Source organism: Nymphalis io, chromosome 13 (assembly GCF_905147045.1).
Source record: "Nymphalis io chromosome 13, ilAglIoxx1.1, whole genome shotgun sequence".
Taxonomy (NCBI): domain Eukaryota; kingdom Metazoa; phylum Arthropoda; class Insecta; order Lepidoptera; family Nymphalidae; genus Nymphalis; species Nymphalis io.
In genome coordinates, this window is record NC_065900.1 from 2651180 (window position 1) to 2667409 (window position 16230).

The window sequence follows — 16230 nt, forward strand, 5'->3', positions numbered from 1 at the left end:
GTTTGCAGTTGCTGACAATAGATATATGCCGTAATCGTTTGGCCAGATTTTAGAAAGCTGTAGTGAACGACATCGGCGCTAGTCCACCAAACACTCACAAGTAACTTTTTTTGAGTCAATTTTCGTTTAGGGCAGGATTTGGCTGGGTCTCCTGGGTTCAGCCATTGCGACGAGCGCTTTCGATTATCGTACAGTATCCACTTTTCATCACAAGTAATGATTCGATTTAAAATCCCTTCATTATTGTGTCGGTTGAGCAAAATAACACAGCAGTCGACGCGTGTTTGCAAGTTCGATTCACTCAATTCATGATATACCCATCGTTCAAGTTTTTTTACTTTCCCGATTTGCTTCAAGTGGATTAATACAGTTTTATCACTTACTCCGAAGCCTGCAGCTATCTCTGAAGTGCTTTGTGATGGATCCACTTCCACAATAGCCTTTTTCTTCATTTTCCACTTTGGTCTCTAGCCGTCCACGGGGTTGGTTCTGAAGGTCGAAATTTCCAAAACGAAAACGTTGAAATCAAAAATGTACCGTGCTTTCTTTTGCGACACCAGCGCCGTACACATCATTAATCCTTTGAGCTGTTTCTGCAGCACTGGTGCCACGGTAGAACTCGTACTCGCAAATATACCGATATTTCATGTTTTCCATTGTGCGGTAATAAGCGACGCCAAAGAAAAAAATAATGAGGAAAAACAAATGAATGACTGTTACCAGCCAGCTAAATAAATTTATAAATTTGAATTTGGAATTCTTAACCAAAGAGAATATATTTCAGATGAAAGTGGTCAGTACGACAAAACGCTAATTTCATATGTAAGGACCTAATATTTAGTCTTTTACACGAAAAATAAACATAACGAATTATAATAAGTACCTGTATCCGAAGAATGTATATTTAGATTATTATACTTATTTAGACTAATTTGAAATATAATATAATCTTGATCGGCCATAGCTCTCAAATCCTATATTTTAGAAAATAAATAAATATATATTGTTATTTAAGTTTCATTCTCTTGATAAAAAAAGTTCGAATATTCTTATAAGTAAATAGAATTGTTTATAAAATAACTAGTTACATGATATTGGTCATGGGACAGCCTTAAGCATATTGGTCTTAATAATTTTCTTTATTCCAGGGAAATATGCACTGGCTGATACTAATCGTTTGCCTGATTGGAGCAACGAGTTGTCATAATATTGATACAAAGGCAGGAGGGCCCCCTCCTCCCCAAGAAAAAAGCATTGTAGACTGGATCAACAGTTGGTTAAGCACTTCCACTACCACGTCCAGACCTACCAATGTGTCTCCGCCAGACGACTGTCCTACATGCCGTGAGTATTTTATTTAAGTTCTAGATTTATAAATCAAATTAATTTGTTGCTTTCGTTTCAGAATTATGATTGAAATATTATATACAGCAGATAGGAAATCCTATATATAGCATTCTTACCAGAATAAAATTTATCTTTACTATCTTATTTTAAAAAGTACTCTACTCGAAGCTGTACGACACATGTTCTGAACTAAACTCGAGCTCATTCTTCAGAGTTGACAGTTTTCTTTACATTGTTTTTCAGTTAAGAAAAGTATCATTGCTTATACTTATACTCATATTATTAAATAGATATTGCATTACTATTTCTTTTTGTTCAAATTCCATGACTATCGATGCATTCCAATTTCTACGGGATTAGCCCACCGATGTGATTAATGAATAGTCAATGATGAGGATGTGGACTCGATAATGTGTGAACTTTCATATTTTATTACAGAGTGTGGTATCGCTAGAACTCGTAGGCGAATTGTTGGTGGGTACGAAACTAAGAAGTTGGAAATACCGTGGATAGTAGTGCTGATGTACAATGGTAGATTCTATTGCGGCGGGTCGATGATCAACGATCTGTATGTGCTCACTGCCGCGCATTGTACTTCTGGGTAAATACCTAATTATTATTTATTACTCATTATATAAAAATAAATGTACTTACATCGCAAATTACAATTGCATTAACCATAATTACCTATATAGGTGCGGCAACGTTACTCTGAGAGCTTCACTGTTCAAATTCGTAATTCCAATGAAGTGCCAAATTCGTTTTTTAACACAATAGCTTTTCAGGATCAACTTTCTTTTAATACTTTCCTCCTCTTAACCGAATTTCGATCGTAGTTGTTAATCATGAAATATTTATAAAGTGTGCAAATAAAGTGTGCGCAAAAGAGTTTTACTCTCTATTTTCTCATAATAATCTCACGATGTTCTCTAATCCGATATAACCGAAGTGATATCAGGTGCTGTAAAACACCACTAAAGCTGCTCCAAACTGGTACTGAGAATTTCTTCACAAAATGAGGCACTGAGAAATTCTTCGTCAAATATTTGCTATACCCATTTAGGAATCGAACCCGGAAATTCGGGATCTGTATAAATAATTTATTAAATCTTTATATTTCCATTTTTAATATACTGACTTATAATTATTTTAAATACAATATTAAAACCTTAAAAACTAGACAATCTTAGATAAATGTGGTAAAAACGTGACTGATCTCTCTCTCCTTTTAGATTCCGCAAAGAAAAAATGACAGTAAGGTTTTCGGAACATGATCGTTCTGTTGCCAATGAAACTAAAACAATTGATAGAAAAGTTTCCGCCATTATTCGTCATCTGCGGTACGATCCTAACTCTTACGACAACGACATCGCCTTATTGAAGTTAGATAAGAGGGTAATAATTTTAAATTAAAAATAAATTATTTATTTATAACCATTATTAACATAAAAGGCTTCATAATATGTGTACAAGAGTTTAAAGATATTTGTACAATTCTTGTACGTATTTGTACAAATCATGGTCCGGCGTGAAATGTCAAAAATATAGTTGCTTGTTGAATGACTATTTCGATTCTTAAGGCGAAAAAAAATATGTCTAACGAAGACAATAAGATGGATAACCGATGAATTTGAATAGATATAGTTTAAGCTTGTTTTCCACTTGTGTTCCACTTCTGGTCGTTCTACCAAGATGCACTCATGTGGTAGAATTTCATCCGACACATTCAAGTTTCCTTGCGATATTTTTCCCTTTACTGTAGCGCCCGAGAAGAATTATACGCAAAAACCAACGACCTTAAGCTACCTAATAGCTTTGATGGTTCAGCACTTTTACTATTGCCAATTTGGATAGATTATTTTTAAGTTAACATTTAGATATAATGCATACTTTTTACATTGTTGTATTTCATTATTTTTACAAATACATATATTATAAATAGCTCTATTACTAATTGACGCTGATACAATTTGATTTAAGAAACCACCTGAAAATTGTTTTTTTAACAAATAATATGTTTTACACCTAAATTTTATTATCAGGTAGATCTTAGTACAGCTCTTAAGAGTGCATATGTTGAAGAAGTTGAGGAGGATAAAGATACAGGAATACGACCCGTATGTCTGCCTGCAGCTGGGGCTTCGTACAGCAACGTTACTGGTTTGGTGGCTGGCTGGGGTACTACCGAAGAGGGTGGTAGTGTCTCTAACACGCTCCAAGAGGTATAAATAATAAAATGTCTCAAATATATGTATAGAATAAATGAAATAATATAAAATATAATAACAATTACGTCTAAACAACATGTATTTAAGACTTAATATAATAAGTACATACATATAGATAATTCTGATAAGCTTCTGACTAAATTGATACGTTATGAACTTAATAATTAAAATAAATATTGTTAAACATGCCAACATAAAACTAAATTAGTCGCTTTCCTATAGGTGCGTGTGCCAATAATCTCAAACGCAGATTGTCGCAAGACAGCTTACAAACAGCGCATAACGGAGAACATGCTGTGCGCCGGCGAGGAGCAGGGTGGGCGCGACGCGTGCCAAGGGGACTCCGGCGGGCCGCTACACGTACTCAACTCAGACAAGTACCAGATTGTTGGTGAGTCGACATGTGCTCATAACTCATGGTCTATGTATTACTGGACTTTTAATTAAATATGTTGCTAAATTAAAAAGTATTATCTGCAAGTCCTCCGTTGTTAAAGTTCCATTCACACTTATTCTGTAGGAAAGATTCTTTCGTACTTAACTTATTTCCAAATCACATGAAAATACCATGAGTAAGGACACTGGGGACTTTCCTATCGTGTCAAAAGTCAATGATAAATTTTGTCTTTTAGTGTGTGTATCACGTGGAGGGTACAGCATATCTTAATTACAAATGAATAACATTATCGTGTTAAATTTTACCTGTACTATTTTAATAGACATAATATTCAATGGCAAGGATTCTCAAAGCATAGTACATAAGCTTGCATATACTGTATAATTTTCTTATATCAAAAGTTTGTAAGCATACTACAAGCTTTACATAGAAAAAAATGCATTACACACAATCGTAATTACTTAGTTTCGGAGAAACAAATTTCATTCAATTTTCTTACATGTGTGTATGATATTCTCAATGTATTAGTAGGGCTATGAATGATTTACTAAATGCATGCTTTTAATTATATACATTCAAATTTATTTATTATATATCATACATTTCAAAAAGCGCTATGCATTTTTGCCAATTTTCAGCATTTTTCATGCATATTGAATGTATCCGGTATCTACAAATAATGATGTTTAAAGTATCATCAAAATATTGATCACGATTTCTATAATTTTTCAGGATACTTTTTGTTTTATGTTCCATGTCTGATTTATACAGAGCATTTACTTATTTGCAAATTAAGTTAAGAAAATATTATATTGTTTTAGGTGTTGTGTCATGGGGTGAAGGATGTGCTCGACCAAACAGGCCAGGAGTTTATTCCAGAGTCAACCGCTATCTAACATGGATTAAAAGCAATACTCGGGACGCTTGCTACTGCCAATAGGATTACTAATTAATAATTACTATTTATATTTATTTATTTTTATTGATCAATACAGTTCTTAAAGAAGTAATTTTGGTGAATTATTTTAATAAATTTCATATACATATAATATAGCACCCAGTAATGGTGCTATATTACTGATATGGATACTAAAAAAACAAAACATTAATGTAATTCTATTTTATTTCTACAATGGCAATAATTAAGATAATGGAATAATGAAATTATTATTAATAGTCTACTATACTAGTAGTAGTAACTATGTTAAGAAAAACTTTTAAGACATAATTTTTTACAGTATTCTTCATATGTTATAGTATTTCAAAGCTGAGATATATAATATATAAATAGACTTGGAGGATACATATATATGTTTATTTTTTTAAGATAAATTTAATAAAAACTTATATAACAAATTTTTAGAAAACTATTGTCGCCATTATAAAGTTAAATTAAAATTGATTGAAATATAGTAGTTGTAATAATTTTATAAATAGATAAGTTAAGAATTATAATACTTTTCTATATTTTCAATGTCTTCACAAAATACTGCAACATCAATGTGGTGAGTGCAATATGTCAAAATATTTAATATTGTACTGTGTCTGAGTGACTGAAGAAAGAGTATTCTATTTAAAACTATCACATTAAGTAATAAATTATGGTCTTAAAAGCTAAAATTTGTAGATTTCTAATGAATTACTTTGACATCAGTAAAAGTTTCTCAGAAATGTTGAAAGTTGTGACAGCATTAAATGAGTAGTCTCAATCGGATTCAAGCCCGGATTGTAGGGATTTCTAGAGTCTGGTTCCGTAGAGGTTGTGGTCTCTTCAATGACTTCATTGCCCTTTTTAATAATTCTACGAGTTTCTATAGTGCCATCAGGTTTTGTAACACTTGTTGTTATAATAGTTTGGCAAAATGATCTTCCAGGTACAAGAGTGCCGCTAAATGGAGTATGGGGCACAATTGGCCCATCTTCTTTCTGTTGCAGTAACCCAGATATTTCATTAGAAGATATCTTACCATCTAGATCTGTGTCTTCCTTAGGATTATCATATTTATCATGATAACCAGGCTTTAAATAATAATCTCTGATGCGGTTGCTATCGAAATTCTCTGGTTCGTTCTCTGATAATGGAAATTCTGTCATAGTTCCGAAAGATTCAAGATCATTGTGGCCCAAAAAAGCTTTCATATCTCCAAATATGCTGCCGAAACTGTTAAACATGTCATGCATATGTTTAGCAAATTCACGATGCAATTCTAATGGATTGCTGTAAATATCTATCTGTTGCTGTCTGGTATAAAGTTCATCACCGTCATCATCGTCGTCCGACCCCCATATAGGGTTGCGAAAGTCGTTCCTTGGAGGCTCAGGTCGTATTCCCAAAAATGAACGAATTCTGTCCATGAACGTATAATCGGACATTTTGTCAAGCACTCAACGATTTTATTGTGGCCGGAAGAATATTTTTAATGTTTTTAATTTCCAACTGTAAGTGTATTGTATTGACTTTTTCTATTGCGCAACAAACAAATAGTAAAGTTATGTCAACACTTAATCGATCACAGATTATACTATCCCATAATAGCTACATGATTCTCTTTGTACATCCGAATTGCAAAAAATAATAATATATGAATTATGCATAAATAATAGTTACTATTTATTAAAATTTAAAAATTAATAACACATTTGCACAAATTTTAATCAGGACCTTAGGCCTCTACTACTACTACTTAACTGTATAAGAGGGCGTCATGCCGTTTGCCGTCAAGAGATACGAGTCGTTTTAGGTCCTAGATGCGCAATAGATTTTATCACAAAAATAATAATAATGAACCATTATTCCTTCTGAACTTTATTATAAATTGAAATAAAAATTGTGGTAACATAACTTTGTTTTGATATTTGTCGTCTGGAATTTTGATTGTTAAATTTCATATCTATTTGATATCACCATCTTAACTAAAAAACGTAAACTATATTTCAATTTCTATCTGTATTACAATTTCTATTTAAGTTGATGTAAATGAGTGAACGTCTTTGGTAGCAGGCGCTGGAATTCTTTGAAGCGTGTACAAAAAACTGACTCTATTCGGCCGGTCGGCTAGCAACTTACACCAATAACAAAAATACGCAAATTGGACCTGCACATGTTACCCCACAATATTGATCCAGCAAGCTGGTCCAATGTGTACTGGTGGCTTTAGACTTTTTAGGTAACAAGCTTTTACTTCTAAATATATATATATATATATATATGTAAAAATAAAATAAATAAATGCATATAAGACAAACTGGCATGCTAGTAGAACAATGATCATCAATTTGGTTAATAAATTAACTGTTCGTTTTCGTCAAACTTTTATTAAAAATATTTGTTATCTGTGTAACAAACCGGTAAAGCAAAGAGCCAAAGACAGTCTGTGGAGTCGATACTGATGTGATACTGATTTAGCATTTTATTAATCTGTGATACTGATTATCTATCCCTCGGACTATCGGCAATGCAATTGGTTAATAAAAATACTTTGTTGTACCTATGTTACCGGTAACAAGTTGATAATTATTACCTTTATGAATTTAAAAAAGCTATTTTATATGAGTAAGAAGTCGAAATAAACGGTACATTTTCGCACAAAATATTCAGTAGACTACGATGGAGCAACTACTTTGATCTTCAATAACCGAGGTATGTTTACAAATATTTTCTAATTATTTAACTATGATATTTATTAAAATATACCCCGGATCTGCACTGCACTGCTACAATAAATGTAGCTTTAATTTTATTGTAAACAAATATCGTTTCATATATTAATTTCAACTTTAACGATATCATTTGATATAGTATTTTTGTGCTCTTAATTATTTTATCAAATGAAAATCTTACATAAGTACTGCGGGTTTGTTTTTATTTTTTTTAATATCAATAAAAATACACTCACTTTTTTAAATTAAATTTATTTTATAACAACGAACTATATTTAGTTAGTAATAACGAGTTATAGCGACAAGGGCGACAGCCGACAAGCTAATTCAGTGTCCAATATTCATGTTGGAAGTTGACCACGTTCAGTCTGCTCTCAGTTGTTACACTACATATATATGTGAATACCATCATCATTCCTCAATAGTCAATTGTAAAAGTGATTATGTTTTACTCTATGCTTGATTTAGCGTTGCGCATAAACCTGTTTAATTGATTTGACATGCATGTTTACTTTTAATAGTAAATATTTTATGTCATTTACATACGAATGCGAACCAGTTAGTTGAACTTGCGTAGAAGTTACGTCGCGTATTTTCAGTGTTATAACAAGCTGCTTAAAACAATTTAAAATGTACAGTGAAAATACTTCGACTCTCCTCCAAAGACAAGGTTTGTTTTTTATTTTTTATTTTCAATAAAACAATGAACCAACTAAATTCGAACAAGTTTTTTTTTTATTCCAACGCTTTGAGAAGGATAAAGGTCTTTCGATCATTGAATATTAGACATTAAAAAACAAGTCTTTTTATTAAGATTTATATTTATTAGAATGTTAAACTTTACAGATTATTATTAATTATTTTAAGGTATCTCTGTTTATAGAGATATATGTTTATATATAATGTTTGAATAACCGGTGTCCTGGATACGCGAAATGCTAATGCAATTTGTAACCTTACATAATATTATAATAAAAGCAAACTAGGCTTAATATTCTTTATTAATAGGCTCACTTATTCAAGAAGAATAATAAAAAATATTAAATATTTAATAATAAATTTTAAAATTAATCGTCGTCGTTTTATATTTCGAATCGATCGAAATTTGTAATATATTTTTTTCAGCTATTTATATATTCTTTAGAGAATTAATCGAAAACATTGGTGTCATTTTGTTAAGTCTTTCCATGTAGCAAATGCAATGTCATGAACGCGGTATATTGAAATACCATGAATGCTAGCATTCACTTTGTAGAATTGATTTCGTTAGTAAAAACGTGATCCGCCTTTTAAGTATTTTAAATAACAAAACAACTGACAATTTATATATAAGAATTTAATTTATCTCCAATTATAAGCCCTCGATATTACCTCAGTCGGTGCTAGATGTAAAAAGTCTGTCATCTGGTCACCCAAGGTCATTGTGATGATCGTGCGTGGCAATAAATAGCTATTGTGGAAGTAATTTATGTTAAAAAATAATTCTTCATCTTCGGTTAAAAATGAAACTGTCGATGAAGGATTTGATGAGAATGGCATTCGTAACATCTAGGAAATAAATAACTTGACTGTTATTTTTATTCTGCCAAAGATATGCCTATTTAAAAATGAAATTGATCACAAATTATTTTTTTTTGTAATCGTTGAGGCAATGGATTGTAGAACAATGAACTAGTCCTTGGTAAAATATGATAATAATTAAATATAGAAATCTTCTGGCCTCCTTCGGCATCTCGCAAAAGATATGTAGGGCTATTCTGTGAGAGAAAACTGGAAACCCATTGCAGAAATCGCTCGTGAAATATCAAAAAGTGATATGCGACATTGATCATTATAGTTATAACATTTTAAGAATACACGCATCAAAATAGTATATGATGATGTGAGTTCTTAAAGAATAGCTCTGTTGATCTGATCTTGATTGCATTGTTCAAACTAGCTAAATGCTTATCCTGGCTTAGCTCGGGGTTAGTTTGTCACGTTCACATAATGACATAGTACCTTTTAAATCGAGCAGTATAATGATGACAGTCTGTTTTAACATTGAACAGGTATTTATTTAATTTATACTTTTTCCATTCTTGCTTATTGTGCACAAATGTATTTGTTGCCTGACAATACAGTAACAGCCTGTTAATGTTCCACTGCAGGGCTAAAGCCTCCTCTCCAATTTGAGGAGGTTAACTTTATTTATTTATTAGGTTATTAACCTTGTTTTAAAATTAAACTATTTACGTACATTTAAACCAAATTTAACTTAAAATTAATTCGACTCAAAGATTTCAGCCCTGCGCTCGTTACACTAAAAACAAATACATTAAAAATAAATAATTCCAAAACAATGTAATACCTCCGTGGTTCAAGCCTTAAAACTCTATTTCTCTTCATTCAGCCATTATCTTTTAGTAAGATAAATCTGCATCATACCAATTGCTATAACTTGCTATTATTTAAAAAAGGAAACATAATTTTATTTCATCCAATTGCCAGCTGTCGCCAGAGTATCGTGTCATGTGATTCGCCTCCACTAAAAGAGAAGTAGCGTTATTATAAATTATCCAAATGCGAATTTATTCACATCAAGGTACTTAAACAACATGTAAATATTATAGTTAATTGCTACAAATCACGTGATTGACACATGAAAGAACAAAAGTCACACGTATTTTGAGCGGCCATTTAACTTTTAATACGCCTCATTGTTTTTTTTTTTTTTTGTGAATTACAAAAAAAAGGTTCAATCATTGTTCAAACTACTTGAAATAATTATTTTAAAATATCTCTGTAAAAATAATATAATTCGTTCAACATCTATCAACTATATATTTTAAAAAAATTATCATAAGGAGCAAATTTGAATTTATATTTTTCGACAGGTTGTGTACCATCGATATGTGCAAGAAAAACCGGGCGAGTTATGTTCAAACAAATAATATTCGATTCGATTACATGCTAAACTATGTAATAAAACGCTTATCCAGTTTTACTTATTTTTAATAGTCTCTCAATTAATGTAAGCGGATACTAAAACGAATAAAATTATTATAAAAATAAATTTCGCTAGCAATAAAATTGTGTCCAGAAATTAATTTTAAACGGTTGACTGGAATCGATTCAGTTGCAAAATTTGAACCCACATACGTATACGCACTATGCACATATAAACTACGATATTAAGTTAGATAAAAGCTTAAAAAATAATATATGAGCATAGTTAAAAAAAAGCAGAGATGGCCTAGTGGTACGAACGTGTGAATCTTAACCGATAATCGTGGGTTCAAGCCCGGGCAAGCACCACTGAATTTTCATGTGCTTAATTTGTGTTTATAATTCATCTCGTGCTTAACGGTAAGGAAAACATCGTGAGGAAACCTGCAGGTGTCTAATTTCATTGAAATTCTGCCACATGTGTATTCTACCAACCCGCATTGGAGCAGCGTGGGAATAAGCTCCAAACCTTCTCCTCAAAAGGGAGAGGAGGCCTTTACCCAGCAGTGGGACATTAACAGGCTGTTACTGATAGTTAAAATTATTAGAAAGTTATAGAATATATATAAATAAAATACCTTTTTATCAATGGCTATTAAAACTATAACAACTGGCTCTTTATATAAAATTTAAATAGGGATAAAAAAAATCATGGGTTTAACTTTACCAAGGCTACATTAAATTGCTTCAAGGTAAGCGGATACAATTATTAATTATACGACATCCAAGTAAATTATTACGACAATGACGATGACCGAGCGAAAATGATGCTAATTATCACATAATTACAAAAAATGCAACGGAAAATAGAAAACGCAGGTTTGAAGAAATAAATTGATATGTAAGTATTAGGTATGTTATGAATATCTACGTATCAAGTATACTTTCAATCTACCCGTTTACGATAACATTATCAATTTAAGTTTTCGAACCGTGCTCGCGATCCCAAAGAGCTTGTAAGAGCGTAGCTACATATAGCATATTGTGATTAAATATTATTCTTGTAAGGCGAATGTTCCTTAGTTGTTGAAATCTTAAGTTTTGTACCACTACACCACACACACGTACATACACAGCATTGTTTACATTCAATTGTAAATACAATTTTTAATCATAATTTACTGCAATAATGCTGTCATTTGCTGTAATTTCAAACAAAAACATTTAAATCACTTGAAACATAGAGACAAAGATATAAAACAAAAAATTTGAGAAGCATATCAAATTGTATATTTTTCATAATAGATAAGACAAGCGTAATTGTTCAATTAGTAAGTTATTAGGTAAATAACTGAATAAGTTAAGAGAATCGATTCACGTGGGAATAAAACCACGTTGACTTCATTAGAAATACATTTTTAAAATTGTAAGTGTGATTTGTAGGGTCTATATTAAACATAATGTTTTTAAGTACATAGTATTTACATATATAAAAACCGTTTCGCTTCGAAATTTTTAATTATAGTAAACAAGGGACAATAAAACTTTAAATTGTGGAATTTGACAGATTAAATATCAAATATTAACTCGATCAATTTGTTATTAATATAGATAATATTAACTTACACTAAAATATAAACACTGAAGTTGCTTTTTATTTTATTTTTAATTAAAAAAGAAAAACCACAAATACACATGATTAGTTCTTGGTTTCCTTAAACAAGTAGTTACTCCTCGTCGTGCACATACGTATATGCATTCAATTCACTAGACTTAATAAACAATTGGTCTTAATTAACATTCGTAAAGGGACCGTCGCTGTTCAACAATCCTAAATATCATAAAGGTACGTTACAATGTTTGAACAAGAGAGAAAATTTTAAGTAATTTCGTTTTTAAAAACAGTATAAAATGATAACATTTATTAAAATTTAGTAGATATGCTTTGGTTATGAGTCATGTTTTTGTGGAATGTGTATTACGGACTATAGTAGACGTATTGTAATGATTTTCAGACGAAAAATAGACCAGTTCTCTTGTTATTAGTGAATTATCGTTGTTAATTTAATTAATTTTAAATATATTTAGGGTTTTAATGGCATTCAAGTTCTAATTGACTGCAAAGATATGAAAGATGGTGATATTATCGTAACTTACTTGCAACGTTAAGACAAATAAGCTTATTACATATCGAGAATCGATGATATATGATGGTAGATAATGAGAACTTTCAAATAATTGCTCTTTCAATTAAGTCATTAGTGTCTAGTCACAAGCTATTTGCTCGCGTTCGTTTCTTCGCGATCAAAGATTATAGGATAGACTTAATAAGTGTACAGAAAAAGGACTGCTTAAAAAGCATATCCTGTATATAATTATTATCGATCAGTCTACAGACGTTTTAAAAGGAGTAAGTAATAACTTCATAAACGTTTAATTTTTGGATAGAAGCCTCTAATTGTGGTAAGAATATCTTTTGACTTTCATCCGCCACGCTAATCCAGGGTTTCGTTTATGAGAAATCATCTATTAACTTATATTATTTTATGTATTAAGAACTACGTATGCTACCTTTAATGCTGCATACACACCATTGTTAAATCTTTTACAAAATACTTAGCAAATGCAGCCTAATATTGATCGCCATTCGCACGCTTGCGAGTTCTGCAGTTTCGTGACCATGCATGGCACAGCATGGCAGAAAAGTAACTTCTATCAAAATGTTGTATTTTTAACTACAGTAACAGCCTGTAAATGTCCCACTGCTGGGCTAAGGCCTCCTCTCCCTTTTTTTTTTTTTTTTGAGGAGAGGGTTTGGAGCTTATTCCACCACGCTGCTCCAGTGCGGGTTGGTGGAATACACATGTGGCAGAATTTCAATGAAATTAGGCACATGCAGGTTTCACGATGTTTTCCTTCACCGTAAAGCACGAGATGAATTATAATTACAAATTAAGCACATGAAAAGTCAGTGGTGCTTGCCCGGGCTTGAACTCACGATCATCGGTTAAGATTCACGCGTTCTTACCACTGGGCCATCTCGGCTATAACTAGTCTTTTTAATAATACTGTTTATAAATACTTAATAGGTTTTACACATAAACATTACCCAATAACCATTTACGTAGCTCGCATAGCCTCGCCATGATCTTCCCAAGATTTGTAAATGAAAAGTAAAAAGCGACTCCGCCGGATTTGCATAAACCGTGACAAAAATCAAATTCAAGCGTTAGCAAAGGTTTGGCGAACGTCAAGGTAGCATGCGCAATCGATCCCGTGGCGCTCCTCGTTAAGACTGAAAGGGTACCGCTGGTTTTTTTGTGGGTATTTCGATGTTCGGGACGCACTCGGCGCCTTGGACACTGGCGAGTCCCACATAATCCCCCACGGGAATGGTGGGGGAGTATTTGGGGTAAACGCGTAATGCGTTGTTTCAGCGTTAAAAAAAAGATTTGGCAAACATAGTAGCGTACATCTCTGTATTATATCGTAAGTTATCTTAATTTCATTTTAAACTGTTCGATTTTAAATTGATTTGCATAGTTTACCAAGTGTATCTTTTTCTGAATATTTAAGCGAATAATTGTGTTTCGCTACGTTATAATTATACCTGGAATTTGTTTATTAGGCATTTTATTTATATTCATATATACAGTAAATAATAACGTAGGTATGTGTTATGACGTGTAACAATGAGGAAAATGAAAACTCATTCATGTAGAATTACAACATTCTAAAGACTGTGGTTTTTATTATTAGGATTACAAATTCTTTTTTTTAAATGGATTTATTGAAATTCAAATCTACGTTCTCTAAACATGAGCCTTTTTTAGATGTTTATTGACAAAGGCTCATTAATTTTTAAAAATTAATCGCATATAAATGCATATGAATCGCTGATTTTCAGATATTGAGGACTGCTTAGAAAAGCGGAACTTTAAATTGTTGACTAAAATATCCTGAAAGCCTTATTTGGCATCTAGAAATTAAAATAAAATATCTCGATAATTCGATTGATTTCGACTTGACGATGGCTGCGATTAGTATGTAATTCCGATTATTGTCACTGACGGCGGTGTTTCCATTCCATATAAGTTAAGTTCCAGTAAGCAGTTAACGTCAACGCTATCGTATAAGTAAAGAAACTCGCACTGTTAGGCACAGTGCTGTCCCTCGTAATATGAAAATTGCGAGTATATATTTTTGTTGTCTTTTCACGCTCTGTAATTTAGGTCATATGAACTTTTTCACCAACCGCTGATTGTTGTTACGATATAGAACGAAAAGTATATGACTAATGATAATGACTTTAACGATTTGGAAGTAAAGTATGGACTGACGTCATGTCATGTTAGTGAAATGGAATTGGTACGGGTGAATTTGATTATATATTAGCTATTATTATTTTTATTTATTTTTGACTGCCTCGTTGGTTTCGTGGCTAGATATAAGGTCGCTGACCCGGAGGTCCTTGGTTCAATTCCCAGGTCGGGCCAATAAAAAAGTTATTGGGGTTAGAATTGTATGCACTCTCGTGCCTCGGAAAGCACGTAAAGCCGTTGGCCCGGCGCCTGAACTCTTTCCGGTTGTCGGATTGCCGTCCCATCGGATTATGACAGCTAGGGAATAGAGATTGCACCTGTGTTTGCGCACACACTCGTGCATATAATATGTCCTGCGCAGTTGGCTAATCTCTCTTGAGATTGGCCGCCGTGGTCGAAATCGGTCTGGAGGACCTTATTTCCTTCCTTATTTTATTGATGGCCCTGGCTTTAACTTGAATACCATCACGGGAAATTAAAGAATAATATATAATATATATATATATATATACAATTCGAATATTTATTTGTTTTACCTGGCGTAGTATTTGGTTTACTTTTGTATGTAACTCACATGCAGGTTCTTGGCGCCGATATCTGTCATCGCCAAGGACGAGATGAATTTCGAAAAATCAATATTCCTATATCCAGTTGCTGTGGCCTATATATATATATTCGCGGTCAAAGGCGATTATATTTAAAATTAGAACATAATGTTGTGAACAAAAAAAAAGAATCAATCTATTTGTTAAAAAAAAAATTTACCGTAATTTCGACCAAGGTACGGGTTAATGTGTGAATCAAAGATATTGCTTTAAATTATGAATCAGTTTATGAAAATCTAACATTTGCCTTTTGTTCTCCGTATGTCATTACTTCCTAGTATTTAATACTTATTAGCGACACTATCGTTTGTCTAATGATAAAATGTGTTTTAGTTTACATAACAAGTCTCTTTTGAGTATTTATCGCTGTTCCTCATAATTTCGATTTGGCCATCTTTACCGGCTTGAAAAATTCAACTAATATATATTAATAAATTATATTAAGAAATAAATATAAGTAAACTAGGTGATATAAAATAAAATATTCATAATTAATATATATATAAGATAAAATAGTCATACTATGCATGCAATATAATTAGAATTTGATAACAGATAATTATTAAGAAAATTATTTTGAAATGTACGTGACATTCTTAATACTAATTTCGTATGAAAATTTAAAACATTTCACAGTATTATTTGAATTGAGAAATTAAATAAGTATATTATTTGAATAATAAAATTAAAAAAGCCGCTGAACAAATCGTGACCGCGTGTAATGGTGGCGTGAATTCCAGTAT

At 32.0% G+C, this 16230-nt stretch overlaps 3 protein-coding genes across 4 annotated transcripts in view; 2 read left to right on the plus strand and 1 right to left on the minus strand.

Annotated features, from left to right (window-relative positions):
- Positions 1–1154: 1154 nt before the first annotated feature.
- Positions 1155–4982, plus strand: LOC126772848 (trypsin-1-like). The gene is made up of 6 exons (XM_050493453.1): positions 1155–1344; positions 1786–1948; positions 2580–2742; positions 3390–3569; positions 3798–3966; positions 4794–4982. The coding sequence occupies exons 1-6, from the start codon at positions 1155–1157 to the stop codon at positions 4910–4912; spliced, it is 984 nt and encodes a 327-aa protein (XP_050349410.1). The 3' UTR covers positions 4913–4982.
- Positions 4983–5177: 195 nt separating this feature from the next.
- On the minus strand, positions 5178–6474 carry LOC126772862 (uncharacterized). The gene has a single exon (XM_050493471.1). It carries the CDS (start codon positions 6343–6345, stop codon positions 5623–5625), a length of 723 nt encoding a protein of 240 aa, XP_050349428.1. The 5' UTR covers positions 6346–6474; the 3' UTR covers positions 5178–5622.
- A 931-nt stretch (positions 6475–7405) lies between these two features.
- Positions 7406–16230, plus strand: part of LOC126772820 (glucose transporter type 1-like) — a 29045-nt gene continuing 20220 nt past the window's right edge. The window contains exon 1 of one of the 2 annotated variants that reach the window (XM_050493417.1): positions 7406–7612. Coding sequence is in view for 1 of the 2 variants with exons in the window: in XM_050493415.1 (XP_050349372.1) it covers positions 8263–8302 (40 nt within the window). In the remaining variant the exon portion in view is untranslated. Of the gene's footprint in view, positions 7613–8054; positions 8303–16230 lie in introns of those variants that run through there. The other variant, XM_050493415.1, reaches the window with a different exon arrangement.

Bases quoted from the DNA above. Each gene is read 5' to 3' on its own strand.
- LOC126772848 (XM_050493453.1), top strand. From the start codon at position 1,155: ATGCACTGGCTGATACTAATCGTTTGCCTGATTGGAGCAACGAGTTGT. The intron at 1,345-1,785 runs GTGAGTATTTTA...ATTTTATTACAG, and splicing joins AGACGACTGTCCTACATGCC to AGTGTGGTATCGCTAGAACT. The intron at 3,570-3,797 runs GTATAAATAATA...GCTTTCCTATAG, and splicing joins TCTCTAACACGCTCCAAGAG to GTGCGTGTGCCAATAATCTC.
- LOC126772862 (XM_050493471.1), bottom strand. From the start codon at position 6,345: ATGTCCGATTATACGTTCATGGACAGAATTCGTTCATTTTTGGGAATA.